Raw genomic sequence first — 15,387 nt, 5'->3', positions numbered from 1 at the left:
CAATAAATGCAATCCCTAACCTCCAACACCCACGCAAACATACACATAAGAAGATACAACGAAGAGAACCACAAGCATGCCCATCTTCCTTCCCCAGAGCCCGAAAATGCTCTAATCCGTCGGAGGCCGGTACGAACCCCCGGTAAATCTGTCCAGACCACAAGTCAGCATCTCATCACCGAACCAACAACCCATAGTCACCCTCAACTCCAACCCCAGAGCTAGAAGAAACATACCGACTCCACAACAACCCAAACAAGCCCTGCGACGAATCGGCCGTGCTGCGCTTCGCCCACCCGGAGTCCACGTTGTAGCGCTTCGTGTCCTGCAGCCCGGCGAAGAGGCCTCGGCCTGCGGTTGCGTGCTGTGTCATTCGTGTCAGTCTTCCGTTCTTGGTCGGAAATTCTTGACGGGGGTTTGTGAGGTTGGGTTTCGGGGAAGGGGATGAAAAGGAAGGGGGGGGGGGGAAACGAACATGTTTCGGCCGGTCCTTCACCCAGAGATCGGCGCCGAAGTCGTTCTGTAGGCGGGCCTTGGATGTGGTGGTGTTGGTCATTTTGGCTTGGGTGGTTCTTCAGGATACCAAAAGTAAGGTAGGTGGAGGATGTGGTGATGTGATTGGTGATTGGTTGTAGAGGAAGGTAAGGTATACTTGGGATGTAAGTTGGATCAAATCCCGAGTGCTTTGCTTGATGCTTTGCTGGATGCTGATGCTGAGGTCGAGGGGATCCGGGATCTGGTTCGAAGCTTATATACTACTAACTACACTGTATCGCTCTGGTTCTACTATGCCTCTCTACTCTAGTTTTACTCCCGATAGAGGATGCGTATCGTCTCATCCGGCGGAACGCGACGAAGCGCAACCCGGATGGCACAGTTCCCGTGGGATCGGGCTCGCGTTTACAAGGATAGCATGAGGGGTGGTGCGATTCTTGGGCAGTGTTGGCGAGGTGAGTATGGCTGGATATCAAGTCGGAGGTCGTGTTCCGGGTGAGGTCACCTTATGCGGCCTGGTTGAACCGGTTGGGGCTCTTGGGGCTGGTGAGGGTTCCAGATTGTCCGGGGGACAGTACGAACGGGTATCACGAGGCTAAGAAGGCGTGGGTGCATGGATGTAGGTATGCAGTGGGCTGTCGGGTTTACATGGGGGATTTGCACCAATGGGGTGCGTGGGATTGGTGAGATTGGGTTGGTTGGCTGGAATGGACTCGTGGCGGTGGCTGGATTGGCTATGCGGTGTGCATGTATCGTATGCTTGGGCCATGTGGTTGTGGTGGTTGATGTGGTGGTTGATGTGGGTGTGGCATGATCGGATGGTGAGATGAGGTGAGGTGATGGTACGGTCTGGCTGGGGTCGTACGATGGGGTCCCGGGAGTTTGGGTCGGTGGTTTTCTGTGTGCTTCTTGGGTGTGTCGGAGGGTGGGAGTATATATTTGAGAGGCCGGGATGGTTCTTCTCTCTTGGAAGCTCTGAGATCGGGGAGTGTTTGTTCTGAGGTGGTGGTGGTGGTGGTGGTGGTGGTGATGGTGATGGTGATGCGATGGCGATGGTGTTGATTGAATCAACCATAAATTGCTGGCGACCAGGTCACTGACCAACCACTGCGGAAATTACAATGTCTACTCCAGCAGATCTATAGCTCTATAGCTTAGCAACCGACTCGTTCTAGGGAACTTTCTAAAGGTGCCCAGTGCAGTATGACTGCGACTGCGACTTCGCTCGGTCTTGACTCCGTGCACTCAAGCATCATGCCTCAGGCATCAAATCGGCATCCGCCAGCCGGGGAGAATCTTCCAGAATCCCACCATCAGCACTACCACTACCTGCGCCCCAGTCGGCTGCGCCCCAAGTTCCAACCGAGGATGCCCTGAATAGCACTGGCGGTGCACACATGAACAGTCACGCCCCCAGGATCCCTCTCGCATCCTTTATAACCCGCCTCCCACTGAATCAGGGGTAAACCACGTAGACTTGGCTGCCACCGTGTCTCACACCAGACCCGAACTATTGATTTCGCGTATTGGCGAGCCCGTTCAACTTCCCTCCTCCGCCAGCAACAGACTCAAGCCAAGCTCAATCAGGGGCACCTCGGTCCGCAGTGGAGGACCAGCACTGACTCGGTCCAGACCGGGCTGACCGGGTGTTGATCGAAAGAAGAAAATGAGCAGTGATCGTCAACATCCTAGAGAAAAAAAAAAAAAAAAAAAAAGTAGGTGCGGGAATCAGTAGACTCAAGAGCCTGTCGAAGGTTCTTGTACCTCGAACTGCTGGTAGTTATACTACGGATATGCTAGGTGACAATCCCTGAGGCTGAGGCGGAGGCTGAGGCTGACCGATCAAATGCAATCCATTCTCCGGATCGTCTGGGGTAGACTAAAGCCCGCTCCCCCCTCTCCCCCCTCCCCCCTTCCCCTTGGGACCCTATAAACGAAGGGCACGGCACGAGGAGGCGACTCTGACACAGCAAATTCCCTCTTTTCGCCGCCGTGGCTTCGGTAGTTCGGCTGCTGCTGGGTAACCTCTAGCTGTCACCGTTGAGATGGGCTGCAGTCTGCTCCACCAGAGCAAAAACATCATGGTCCTCAAAACCGAGGGGGCTGAAGGTGGTGATGGGGATCGGCATTGTGTTTTAAGGTGCCCTCCACGCTAGATTCACCTGCCGGAGCACCGATCACCATGGGTGTTGACTCTATTGACAATTATTGGCTGTGTGTTGGAGCAGAGTTATACCTCCGTCGAATTTTCAGGGGCGAGCGACTTGGAGGTCAGGATTTAGAATTGACTTGAGATGATATACAGAGTATCCTTTCCGTATTCCAAGTCTCTGGGCAACGCCATGAAGGTAGCCGAGCGGATGGGATGATATCTATCACTGTTGCTATTTCCAGGGATTGTGTCTCTGCCTCTTTTCTGGGCCAGCGGTTTCATCCAGTCTTGGAGGCCCAAGTGAAAACCTCCTGAAATCTCACGGCCCCCTCTTAGGCTGATGGTCCGTCGAATCCATTGGCCAGTGGGGGTGGAGGGCCGGAAATTAAGCTGTTGATGCATCCAATGGCTGGCTCCAGGGCTGAGGAAAAGAGCCCCGCCAAGTGACCCGATTGGGGAAAGCGTCCACAGCCAAAGTTTCCTGTTCCTTGCAGCCCGCAAAAACACAACACTCATCATCCATGGCTGAGCTGTGATCCATCACTGGCACTATGGCTATGGGACCGATAGGGGAACTTGAATCAGATAGTACAGTACTTACAATCAGATACTCAGTAGGTTGATGCTCTCAACTCTATTCTTCGATAGCATATGGGTTTGGTGTAGTTCGATTTAGAGTTTTCTTACTGTTCCACTCGATCAGTCAACAACTACTCCGGAGTCCGTACTGTACCTACACTCTATACCAGTACGTATGTACCTTGATAGATACACTCTTTGCTTCAATCACTGCAGCTCAGTCGTATAGCAGTCCCAAACAGTCCTGCACCATGCAGACACAGGAGGTTGGCCGAGATAGTTCCATAACAACCAGCTTCTTTACCCTTCTAGACCTATTTATGCTTGCCCCCACATCTTATCCCCCTTCCCCTCCATCCGAGTCCATCGTGAAACCCGCCACCAATCGTGGTCCGGCAGTGCCTGGCAGCCCTGAAAGAAGTTACACACACCGCCCCCCTTTTGTGACTTGGTGGATTTGTGTTGCTAACTTGCTCCCTAGTAGACTATCCTCTTTCCTCTTTCTGTCATTTCACTTTTTGTCCACAATTGGGGCCGTTTTGGCCCAGAACCTGCATTGGTTAGTGCCAATCACCAGCCATCCCGTCTCCAGGGGCGCCACCATCGATTTCGCTTTCTTTTCTACTTTCCACCGCCCCCCCCCCAATCGGCCCTTTCATCTTCTTACTTCTTCCCTCTTTCTCCCTCTTTTTTCCCTTCCTCCTCCTCCTTCTCTCACCTGTTCTTTCCTTCATCTCTCGAGCGTGTCTCGAATTGTTTTCCTTTCCACGGGTCGGACCTGACAATATACTAGAGGCCAACGTGCTTCCAGTGCTCTCCTTCCCAACCCACATTCATTGACCACCGCTTCACTCTTTCAGCGGGCCCTCATTGCGATTACCGGATTCGGAACATCACTAAAATCACCGCAACCACCGACTCATCCCTCTTTGCCAACCTCGCAAAATGAAGGGTGCTTTCCTTGCTACCGCGGCCGCCGCCCTCGTCGGTACGGCTCTGGCTGATGGTGCTCACCGTCGCCATGCCCACGAGCCCTTCCACCAGCGTCGTGCCGTCCAGGCCGGTGCTTCCTCCGCCTCCGAGGAGACCTGCGGCTGTACCACCGAGGTCGTCACCGTCTGGGGAACTCCTACCCGTGAGTTACTGTCGCTTTGCTCTGGTGAAGTGAGCCATCTAACCTCTTCCAGTCGTGCCCGTCTCTACTGCCACCGAGACCGTCGTCTCCGAGGTCGTCACCACCCTCCACTCCACCAGCTACACCACTGTGACCGTCGTCGCTACTCCTGGTGAGTCTGCAGGTACCGTCCCCGCTGGAGGCTCCCCCGGTGAGGCTTCTACCACCACCCCCGAGGGTGTTGAGGCCACTGGCGTGACTGGCGCCACCGGTGCTACCGGCGTCCCTGCCGTCGAGACCACCTCGGCCCCCGCTGCTGTTGTTGAGACCACTTCGGCCCCCGCTGCTGTTGTTGAGACCACCTCGACTCCTGCCGCTGCCGTTCCCACTTCCAGCGCCGTGGTGCTGCCCACCCCCGATGTTACCACCTTCGCTTCGACCGGTGTCTACACCATCCCTGCGTCCACCGTGACTGTCAGCGAGACCACCCAGGTTGTCACTCCTGCCGTCACCACTCTGGCTAGCGGCACGCACACCATCGGCGGTGTGACCACCATTGTCGAGACCTCGACCACCATTGTCTGCCCCTATGCCACCGTCAAGCCCTCGGGCACCACCGTCACCAGCGTCATTGAGCACACCACCTACTACTGCCCCGCCGCTGGTACCTACACCATCGCCCCCACCACCACCTATGTCCCCTCCAGCGCTGTCGTGACCTACCCCGCCGTGTCCACCGTCACCCCTGGCGTCTACTCCCACACCGCCGAGGTTGTCACCGTCACCGTCACTGACTACACCTACACTTGCCCCTTCAGCGGCTCCACCAGCTCTGCTGCTGTTGCCGTGACCACCCCCTCCGCTGCCGCTGCTACCACCACCGTCGTCCCTGCCACCACTGCCGTCCCCGCTACCTCCAGCGTCAAGGCCAGCACTGTCTCCAGCGCTGCCGCCAGCTCCTCCAGCGCCGCTGCCACCACTGGTGTCAGCGCTACCGGCCTGATGGGTATGACCTACACCCCTTACACCAACGACAACGGTTGCAAGACCACTGCCACCATGACTTCGGACATCAAGACCATTGCCGCCAAGGGCTTCACCCACATCCGTCTCTACTCCACGGACTGCAACACCCTCGAGGTCATTGGCGAGCTTGCTGAGGAGCTCGGTCTCAAGCTGATCCTCGGTGTCTACATCTCCAGCACCGGTACCTCGGGTGCCGAGAGCCAGGTCACCGCCATCACCGAGTGGGGCAAGTGGGAGCTGGTTAGCCTGATCGTCGTCGGAAACGAGGCTGTCTCCTCCGGATACACCGATGCCAGCTCGCTTGCCAGCTTCATCACCTCCTGCAAGACCACCTTCACCGCTGCCGGCTACACTGGCCAGATCACCACCACCGAGCCCGTCGACATCTGGCAGGAGTACGGCGCCAGCTACCTCTGCAGCGCCGTTGACATCCTTGGTGCCAACATCCACCCCTTCTTCAACGCCGAGACCACCGCCGAGGAGGCCGGTACCTTTGCCACTGCTGAGTTCACTCTCCTGAAGAAGATCTGCTCGGGCTTGAGCATCATCAACCTGGAGACCGGCTGGCCGAGCCAGGGTAACGCCAACGGTGCGGCCGTCCCCGGTGCCTCGGAGCAGGCTACTGCCATCAAGGCGATCCGTGAGGCCGTCGGTGGCGACTCCGTCTTCTTCTCGTACGCCAACGACCTGTGGAAGAGCCCCGGCGAGTTCGACGTCGAGCAGTACTGGGGTTGCATTGACCAGTTCTAAGCATCTGGAACTGGATCTGTACAGTTAAAGGCCATGTGTTGATTTGATTTGGCTTGGAGTTTCCCTTTTGCTTCCTTTTCTCGTGGGTCCAATCGTCGCGGGTGCATGACATACGATCGGACTGTCAACCTTTTTTTCCCTTCTTCGTACACTTGGACCAATTTGTAGTAGATATCATTTTTCTTTCTGACTGACTTCTGATCAATGTGTCTACTCACCGGGTGCATCCGCCTTTCTTCCGATTCAGAGTTGTATATGCTAATTTTATTACGGATTCACGATGAAAATACGTCAGACGACGCGCGTAGAGATTCGCTGTAGGGGTTAGATATGGGGACTGAAGCGAGTTGACAATTGCGTTGTTTTGTGGATTGAGTCCTGAGACGCTTGGACGAAGAGCTCGCTTCTGTGGGTGTGGAGTTCTGTGATGTAGCGATTGTACGATGACATTCTTTGGGTCCAAGTGCATGCATCAGTTTGACCGAGACTCATGAGGACGACCCTGAATTTCTGGGTAGAAGTATGCAAGGGACTCGATCAATGATCAATGATCAATGCTTGGGAGGGGTTTGTGCATCCGAGCTGATGTTGCGGTCAGAGACAAGCTGCTGACTAACCCGAGGTCCTAACAAAAGTACACTACACTACTTCCTGTAGGACTGTACTGTACAGACAGCCACTACTACTAGTCATTAGGTGAATTCGGAAAAAGGAAACAACCAAACAGAAGAAAGAAAGCAATCTTTCCCTGAATAATCATCTGCAGTGGATGAGATTTAGCCGACGATCCTTCTTCCTACAAGTACTTACTGAGTTGAAGTGGCATGGTAGGGAAACCACCTATAGGCAAGTACTGTACAATACGCAGTACCCCCACCACCACCACCACCACCATGTGACAGCCCCGATGCACGTTCGCTTTCCATCCAGTCTGTCCCGCCATTCCCCTCATTCCCTCATTCAGCCATTCCGTATTAGACTATTATTCCACTTCATCTTACCAAGTTGGTCTTCCTGCAACTCTCCACTTCCACTTCCACTTCCACTTCCTCTTCCTTTGCCCTTTCATTGCATTTGCCCACCTTTTTCCAATGGAATAAAATTCGAAGGCTTCTGCACATTGGCTTTCTATTTCTTTCCCCGTCTCCCTCCAATCCTTCCTTTTGCTTTTTCTTGCAACTCTGGGCTGCCGGTCTCGCTTGAATTCTTTCCCCCTCCCTCCCTCCCTCCCTCCCCCCCCCGGTCGCTCGCTCGCCTGTAGCCGGGGTTGTGTGTCGCCATCCACCTTTCAAACCACCGCGTGTGATTGAAGTGGCGTATCACCTGTCAACAATTTAAACTGCAGCCCTGCCCCTCCTGATCGGGCCTGTTTGCTCATATCTCCTCATATCTACTAGATCGAGGCAAAGAGGCGCGTCTGTCTCATTTCGCCTACCCGCTCTCCGGCTCCGCCTCGCATCGCCCTCACTGACCGTGATCGCGTACCGTGTCCGTCCCCTCCGTGTGGGGGAGGAGGGAGTTGTGCTGCGGGGTGAACAACCCAAATCGGCTGCAGAGCCAAGATCCCTCCCCGGGTGTGATTGCGATCGCGAAAAAAAAAAGAGAACGTGGACGACATCCCTTCGACCTGGTCCGTGGCTGTACTGTACCACCCGCCCCAGTGCCAATCAGCACTTCCCGTGCCCGCTTCGGCTGCTTATCAGTCAGTCAGTTCGCTCGCCACCAGTTGGTGCGGGCACTGAGTTCAGTTGGTGGCCCGAAAAGTAGGCGGTCGCCAGTCCCGTCGCCAACCGAATCACTCCGTTGCATCTGATGACCGGAATGCCTGGTCAGGTTGGGCCCGACTCTCCTTCTGTCTCGTCCAGCTCGTCCGTCCGTGCAGCTGGTTCCTACTCTGACCCTTCACTACGCCATGTCTCCAGATTCTCATCACAATATCTCAGCTTGTCACCACCCGTTGCCCGTGAAGACGTGATGCCGCCGCCACCACCGGATGAGGATCACCCGCCGGGCGCATCCGCAGACGCCGTCGCAGCCCCCGAGCCTGGTCTTGACATGAGCGATCCAAGCTTATCGGCTTTCATGGCCGTTCCGCAATATCTTAATGCCCCGAGCGACGCTGCCCCTGTCGCGGTGACGGAAATCGTCAACGCCGTGCTGGAGCCGCGGGAATTCTCCCACTACGGTCATGGTCGTGGAGCCGACCAAGCGACCCCACGCCTCGCCTCGTCCTCTCCCCCGGGAGAGTGGTATGTCTCCGATTCGGAGATGACCGATGCGCTCTCAGACGTTGGCGGCGTACCGCTGGGACCGTACATGGGCGATTATGACGATAGCCCCGGCGCAGAGTATGCGCATGATATCGCCTCGACGATCTCCGATCTCACCGACGACGATGAAACGACCGACCTGATCATGGATTACGAACCTTCGATCGCGGCGGAACGACTCCCCTCCCTGTCAGGGTTGGATGATGACCCCGATGACACCTACAAATTCTACAGGGACGATGGCGATGAGGAATCCGATTTCGAGGATGCTGAGGCGCGGGTCCGTCGCAGCACTGCAGCACTGTCGGAAGTGGACTTTGATGGATTCTATCAAGGATTGGATGCAGGCTACGCGCCGCAATTTTCAGGTCTTGGTCCCGGCCCTGCTCACGACGACTTCAATGCTTCATTCTCTGAGGGAGATGACTCGAGCGGCATCGAAGCGCCGAATGAGCAGCATGTCGCGGACCCTCTCACCGGGATGGGTAAGATTTCCCCTGTGTCCAGCGTTATCTACGGATTTCTAAACAGCCCTCACAGTGAAAGAACGAAATCTGACGATCGACCAATTCATCGGACAATGGCTTTGCCAGTCGTATACCGCTGCAATCACTGGATTTACAATGGGCCCTGCCCCCCTGTCACGCAGTGCTGTCGCTAGTCTGCTTTCGTGGATGCCGCCGGCCGAAATCGTCCGGCCGGCTGGGTATCGATGGGACTTCTTTGATATCCAGCAGATCCCTTGGAAGGAAGCTCTGCAGGTGAAACGGTCCTATGCACGGAGATTGCGAGACCAGTCGTATACGTCCTATCATAATCTGGAGTACTCGCGCCAACGGCCGGGCGCGCGACTGGCACGGGACGAAACCTATTTTCGCGAAAAGGCCATGTACACGGAACACAAAGCCAGCATCGAGCATTTTCAACTGCGGAACCTAATGTCCGCCGCGGCGTATAACACGGTGCACTTTGCGCACGAGTGTAAGGTCTACTCGTGGGTTCCCGCGTACGATGATCTGCGGTGCATGATCGATCTATCCAAACCGACCGTAGAATCCGGCCTGCAGGGGCCGATGAAGATCTCAACGATGCGATCGGCGCACGATATCACGATTGCGGGCGGGTTCGCAGGGGAATACGCTTTACGGGCCATGGGCACGGATGGGCCAGGGATCGCGGGGTACGTTACGCAAGATCCGAACGGCATCACGAATCACGTCGACATCGTTCCGAGTCGCAGCAGTGGATCGCCGCTGGGGGTATTTGCGTCGAACGACCGGCATCTCCGCGTTCTGGACTGCGAGACCAACACGTTTGTCGCGGACTACGAGCTCTCGCGCGCCATCAACTGCACGGCGACGGCGCCGGATGGGCGGCTACGGGCGGTGATTGGCGACTCGCCGGATGCATGGGTGGTGGAGGCGGACAGTGGACGCCCGGTGCATCCCCTGCGGGGCCACCGCGACTTTGGGTTTGCTTGCGCGTGGTCGCCCGACATGCGGCATATCGCGACGAGCAACCAGGACAAGACGGCGATCATCTGGGACGTGCGGATGTGGCGCATGCTGCAGAAGATCGAGTCGGACGTGGCCGGATACCGGTCGGTGCGATTCTCGCCGGTTGGGGGCGGGTCGCGGACGCTGCTGCTGTGCGAGCCGGCGGACCGGATCACGATCGTCAACGCGCAGACGTATCAGAGCCGGCAGGTGCACGACTTCTTCGGGGAGATTGGCGGGGCGGACTACTCGCCGGACGGCAGCACGATCTGGGTGGCCAACACGGACGAGCATTTCGGGGGGTTCATGCAGTACGAACGCCGGCAATGGGGCCAGCGGTATGGGCCGCAGGGGCTGCCGAACGAATGGTTGCGGGACGGGGAGCTGGATGAGGACGAGCGCTGTGTTCTGAGTGAGCGCGAGCGCCAGCAGCGGGTTCTGTGGAACCTGACGGACGAGGAGCATGAGGCGCTGATATTGTGACTGTAGAGAGAGGGGTAGGGTCATGATTTATGTGATTTTGCATTGTTTAGCGGAGATACCATTGAATTGTATACGCGTGTATACCGACTACTCAAGATACGACCATTTTTCGTGGGCATGTATATATATATGTATGTATGTATGTAGCCGAATTGCATCATGGTGCATGGGCAGAGCACAGAATGGCATGGCATACGTAGGAGTCGTAGGGAGGGAGTCCCTTGGACGAATACGAGTGGTGGCACTGGTGGCACTGGTGGCAGTGGCAGAGTGGCGTGGCTGAGGAGGTGCAGTGAAAATGAAGAGTGGATCCGCGACTAGGCGATGGGCGACGCAGTGGGCGATTCGACCCCGCCGATCTACACCGCTTCAGCCACAAGTGAGTGACCGTGACTGCCCCTCATTACGTACGTAAATAAACCCGCGGCCACCACCACCACCCTTCGTCATTCTCCTTTTCTTCTTTCTTCTTTCTTCTCCTTTTTGTATCTTCTTCCACTCATCTTGTATCTTCTGACCCTCACATTTACATTTACATTTACATTTACATATACATTCCCTCCCCAAGGCACAGATACAGTTACTCACAGTCAGTCACGCAACCATGTCCTTCTCCAACTTCATCTCCTCGGCCATCGAGCAGGCCGCCAGCAACTACGCTGGGGGGAACAGCGGCAGCGGCAGCGGTAGCGGCAACAACAACAACAGCGGGAACTCCCACCACGGTCAGGGTCAGGGTGGTTCCTACGGGGGTGAGCAGCAGGGTGGCTATGGTGGTAACCAGGGTGGCTATGGGGGTGAGCAGAGCTACGGCTCCCAGGGCGGTTCCTACGGTGGTAACCAAGGCGGTTCCTACGGCGGCGAGCAGGGCGGCTACCAGCAGCACCAGCAGCACCACCAGGGCGGATACAGCGAGGGTGGCTCTTACGGTGGTAACCCAGGCGGCTCCTACGGCGGCGAGCAGAGCTACGGCTCCCAGGGCGGCTACGGCGGCCCCCAGGGCGGCAACTCCTCCTACGGCGGTGGCTACGGCGGCAACGAAGGCAGCTACGGCCACAACCCGCCCTCGCACAACCCCAGCTACGGCAACGCCCCGTCCTACGGCGGCAGCCGCCCCAGCTACGACGACCTCTCCTCGGCCACCAACCACGCCGAATCGCACAGCGCGGGCACGGGCTCGTCGGACCTCTTCCAGAAGGCGCTGGGCTACATCACCAACCGCCATTCCTCTTCGTCTCAGGAAGATGACGACGACATCGACGAGTCCCAGATGGTGCAGTCCCACCAGGCCGTGTACAACTCCCACGAGGGCCAGCAGCACGACTCCAAGACCCTGGGCGCTGGGGCCGCCATGCAGGCGCTGAAGATGTTTACTTCCGGGGGTTCGGGCTCGAGCTCGAGTGGTTCCGGGTCCGGGTCCGGCGGACAGAGCGAGTTCATCGGCCTGGCGATGGCGCAGGCGAGTAAGCTTTGGGAGGAGAAGAGTTCGAGTGGGCAGGCGGTAAGTTCTTTTTTCCTTCTCTGGGGTTAGGGTGGCGGCCGGACGCGTGCTAATCTGGTGTTGGGGATAGTCCGGCGACAAGCAATCCGCCATCAACCAGGCCGCGGAGATGGCGTTGAAGATGTACATGAAGAGTCAGGGGAGCGGGTCGAGTGGTACTGGTGGTCCCGCGGGATTGTTGAGCTTGGCGAGTAAGTTCTTGTAAGGTCGCGGGTCGCTCTGGCTGGTGGTTGGGGTTGAGATTGAGATCAGGGGGTGCGGTGCGGTACTGCTTGTCGCTTGATGCGCCCTGCTTGCGGGCTGGATGAGTGTGGATGTGTTCATGTGTGCATGCAAGGTGCGGCTTGTGTTCTTATGCGTTAGGCACGTGCAGATGCTCGTTAGTGGATCATGTAAATTGAATTGAACTTGATAGTTTGTTTATATACCTCGGATCACCCCCGGTGTGCCTGCTTTGTATTGGGTTGGTTTCGAGTAATTATGACTTTTTTGTAACTGTCGATCTAGCGGTCGAGGACGAAGAGCATGCTTATCTAGCAGTTTATACCTTGTCAAAGTCATCGGAAAATTAGTACTCGGGGAATTCTTCCCCCTCCCTACCCTGGCTATCAAGGTAGCAGATGTCTGTTCCATCAAGAATATGTAGATCGAGTTTATGGATAAGCGGGCGAAGAAAGACGCTGTACCTATACAAGATATCTATCGCATAGAAGCCTCCCGAACACTGCTCTCGACACTGCAACAGAGGATAGGCTGGGAAGAGCCCAGGCGGGCGTTGTATACCTATATCTCTCTTCCTCATTAGATTTCCGAATCCTGTCCGTATCAAGGACAAGGGGGCATCGTGTATATGCTCGGTGGGAGGTATGTGGAGTACACCTAACTCTCTTACTCTCTAGTTTCTCTCTTTTTCCCTTTTTCTTTTTCTGTTGCTTCTTTCATTCCGAAAATCACCATAACTATGATGGATGGGACTTAAGCGTGTCCACTCCCCCCGCCCCCTCTCCCTCCCGTGAATCAGATCTAGCAGTTGCTTCTGCTCTCCCTGACTCTCTTTGACAGGCAGTACCGTCGGATTGGATTTGAGAATCGAATAGGCTAATGCCCATACGGGTGCTGAAGAAGCTTCCAACGTGGAAAAAAAAGGAAAGGAAAGGAAAGGAAAGGAAAGGCAAGGGTAAAATGAAAGCAACACACGCGAATCAGGACCGTAGAGCTGAACGTATACACACACTACACGTACTACCTCAACCGCACTATACTTCCCATGACCGGTGCGGCCTTCTCGGAGTACCCATGACAATGATGAAGCGGGCTCGGTGATTCCACCCGTCAAAAGTCCGCGGCTGGTCGACTTTCTCGCCCAGCCATCGGTTTCCGGCCCAGGGATGACAACAGGCGAGAGACGGTGCCGCCTGTTAGTCTCAAGTGATATTATGATGATCCATGGATCCGGGTTGGGAGGGGGAAGACTATCATGCGTATAACGTTCATGAACTACTCGCTGTAGTCATCGAATCCCGGAAGAGTCGGGACCGAATTCTCACTGACCTAGGGGTGTGGTGGCAAGCGCGCTAAGGGCCGTGGAAAAACACAGTGCCATTTGGGGATGGGGATTATGGATTAGATTATGAATCAAATCTCAGGGTGGATTAGAACTTTTGATATTAACCTTTCTCCAACAAGCGGCGGGACAAACAGTGTGTCTTCCGCTCAGCATATATTATACACCCCGAAAAAGCTAAGCTACACCTCCGAGCACTCCCTTCCTGAAGCGTTGCACTCGCAGAAGTCCCGCACAAACACATCGGCCAGGTTGCTCGGCATCCAGGTGACGCCCAGCTCGGCGGTCTTGGCGGTGGTGTTGCGGTCCCACACGAGACAGGGCGAGGAGAGGAAGTTGTTGACGGTGGGTTCATCGGAGGTCTCCACCGTGAAAACGGGCAGATTAAAGAAGCAGGTGGGCACGGTGGAGGAGGCGGTCAGGACGTCAATCGTGACGACGCCGCTGTAGGTGCCCGTGGTGTTCTGGCAGGTGTAAGAGTTGGTGTACAGGGTCTCGAGGTCGACGCCGTAGGTGTCAGTCAGCTTGGTCAGGTCATCGCTGCTGATCGGGTCGGTCATGATCTGCTTGACCAGCTCCCACCCGGCGCCGGGGTACTCGAGGGTGTAGCAGTAGCCGTCGATGACGGTGCCGCTGGTGATGGAGGTGCACTTGCTCGTCGAGTACGCTCCCTTCAGGATGTAGTAATTGGCCGAAACTAGCGCGGTGCCCACCAAGTACTGGCGTAGATAGTTGTTGAAGGTAGACTCGATGTCAGACGCCTGCGTGCCCGTGAGCTCGAACATGTACCGCCCATTGAGAAAATTGGCGACTTCGAAGGCGTAGTCGCCCGAGCGCAGGTCCGCAGGCCAAGAGGAAATGTCGCCCGTCTCAAAGAGCACGATCGTCGTGTTGACCACGCTCTGGTACATGGTACTGTAAAGTGTTTGCACCGCCGCCTCCAGCGTGGTTGTCTCCGCGTCTGTAGTATCGGCGCTGGAGATGTCGGAGCCCGCCAGCGAGAAAATCCCACTCAGCGTCCCGATGAGTGTAGTGTCCGCTTCCGCGTCCACCCCCGGGATAGCGCTTCCCAGAATGCCCATGACGCCGCCGACGTTGGTGAGAATTGTCGCCCAGTCGGGTACCGTGGCCCCCGATTTGACCGGGAAGTCGTCCACGATGGCGTCGATACTCAGCGTCTCGTTCTGCGTGGCAAAGTCGAACAGCGACCCGAGTTCGGTGATATATTGGTACGCGTTAGCCACGACGTACTCGGCCCAGTACTCCGCCGACACGTTATAGTCCGAGCAGAAACCCGTGGGGAAGGGGCATTCTCCGTCAGGGTAAACATCACACTGGGTGGCCCCCGCTCCCGTGCTCATGAACATCGTGCGAGTCCATTCAGTCGCTGCATAAAAGGGTTAGCAACAACTTCGCTCCACAGAGAGAGGCAACAACACATACGCGACTTCAAACTATCCTCCACTAGCCAATTGATATACGCAGCTACCCCTCGTTCCTCACTGGCTTGCAGGCCGCTCTCATCACTCGCACTGGGCTCGGAGCAAGTCTGGTTTGTGGAGATGAACTCGGTCTCATCATCGTCTACCTCGGCCTTGAGCTCGACCAGGTACTCGCCAAAGGCCGTAGAGTCGGTAGGCGAAGTGATAAAGGACTCGAGATCGATTGCCCACTCGGTCGTGCCACCCATGTTCAAACCCTGATAGTAGGTAGTCCGTGTGCTCTTGGTGGTATTGGTCATGTATCCGACCCACTGCGTCTCGTTGTAGACGATGATGTCAGAGTCACTGCCACTGTCGAAGAGAACCTGCACGGTGGGATTGGTGGCGATGATCTCGTTGATCTCGGCGTTCGCGATGTAGCCCGCGGTTTGGGTGCAGCGGCCGGGCGTGGCCCCCGAGTCCGGACCCACGTAGGTGCACTCCGGACCAGTGCAGTTCGCTGTGGTCATCTCGAA

At 56.3% G+C, this 15,387-nt stretch overlaps 6 protein-coding genes across 6 annotated transcripts; 3 read left to right on the top strand and 3 right to left on the bottom strand.

The window, feature by feature from the left end:
• Positions 1-111: 111 nt before the first annotated feature.
• On the bottom strand, positions 112-556 carry BO86DRAFT_314598 (uncharacterized protein; the record flags this gene model as incomplete). Its single annotated transcript, XM_025668051.1, has 3 exons — positions 112-148; positions 237-364; positions 476-556. 3 exons carry the CDS (start codon positions 554-556, stop codon positions 112-114), a joined length of 246 nt encoding a protein of 81 aa, XP_025527023.1.
• Positions 557-1,003: 447 nt separating this feature from the next.
• BO86DRAFT_107855 (uncharacterized protein) lies at positions 1,004-1,665 on the bottom strand. Its single transcript, XM_025665904.1, has one exon. The coding sequence runs from the start codon at positions 1,568-1,570 to the stop codon at positions 1,091-1,093; it is 480 nt and encodes a 159-aa protein (XP_025527022.1). The 5' UTR covers positions 1,571-1,665; the 3' UTR covers positions 1,004-1,090.
• Positions 1,666-3,866: 2,201 nt separating this feature from the next.
• btgE (putative cell wall glucanase (Scw11)) lies at positions 3,867-6,598 on the top strand. The gene is made up of 2 exons (XM_025669041.1): positions 3,867-4,361; positions 4,414-6,598. The coding sequence occupies exons 1-2, from the start codon at positions 4,172-4,174 to the stop codon at positions 6,114-6,116; spliced, it is 1,893 nt and encodes a 630-aa protein (XP_025527021.1). The 5' UTR covers positions 3,867-4,171; the 3' UTR covers positions 6,117-6,598.
• Positions 6,599-7,831: 1,233 nt separating this feature from the next.
• Positions 7,832-10,375, top strand: BO86DRAFT_107769 (WD40 repeat domain-containing protein). The gene is made up of 2 exons (XM_025665903.1): positions 7,832-8,871; positions 8,927-10,375. The coding sequence occupies exons 1-2, from the start codon at positions 7,929-7,931 to the stop codon at positions 10,363-10,365; spliced, it is 2,382 nt and encodes a 793-aa protein (XP_025527020.1). The 5' UTR covers positions 7,832-7,928; the 3' UTR covers positions 10,366-10,375.
• Positions 10,376-10,844: 469 nt separating this feature from the next.
• On the top strand, positions 10,845-12,291 carry BO86DRAFT_389838 (uncharacterized protein). Its single transcript, XM_025672235.1, has 2 exons — positions 10,845-11,866; positions 11,937-12,291. The coding sequence occupies exons 1-2, from the start codon at positions 10,970-10,972 to the stop codon at positions 12,069-12,071; spliced, it is 1,032 nt and encodes a 343-aa protein (XP_025527019.1). The 5' UTR covers positions 10,845-10,969; the 3' UTR covers positions 12,072-12,291.
• A 1,321-nt stretch (positions 12,292-13,612) lies between these two features.
• On the bottom strand, positions 13,613-15,381 carry BO86DRAFT_419595 (uncharacterized protein; the record flags this gene model as incomplete). Its single annotated transcript, XM_025675132.1, has 2 exons — positions 13,613-14,817; positions 14,874-15,381. The coding sequence occupies 2 exons, from the start codon at positions 15,379-15,381 to the stop codon at positions 13,613-13,615; spliced, it is 1,713 nt and encodes a 570-aa protein (XP_025527018.1).
• Positions 15,382-15,387: the final 6 nt, after the last annotated feature.

The sequence above is a fragment of the Aspergillus japonicus genome (genome assembly GCF_003184785.1).
Source record: "Aspergillus japonicus CBS 114.51 unplaced genomic scaffold BO86scaffold_29, whole genome shotgun sequence".
NCBI classification, from domain to species: Eukaryota; Fungi; Ascomycota; class Eurotiomycetes; order Eurotiales; family Aspergillaceae; genus Aspergillus; species Aspergillus japonicus.
This window is presented reverse-complemented; position numbering and strand designations above follow the sequence as displayed.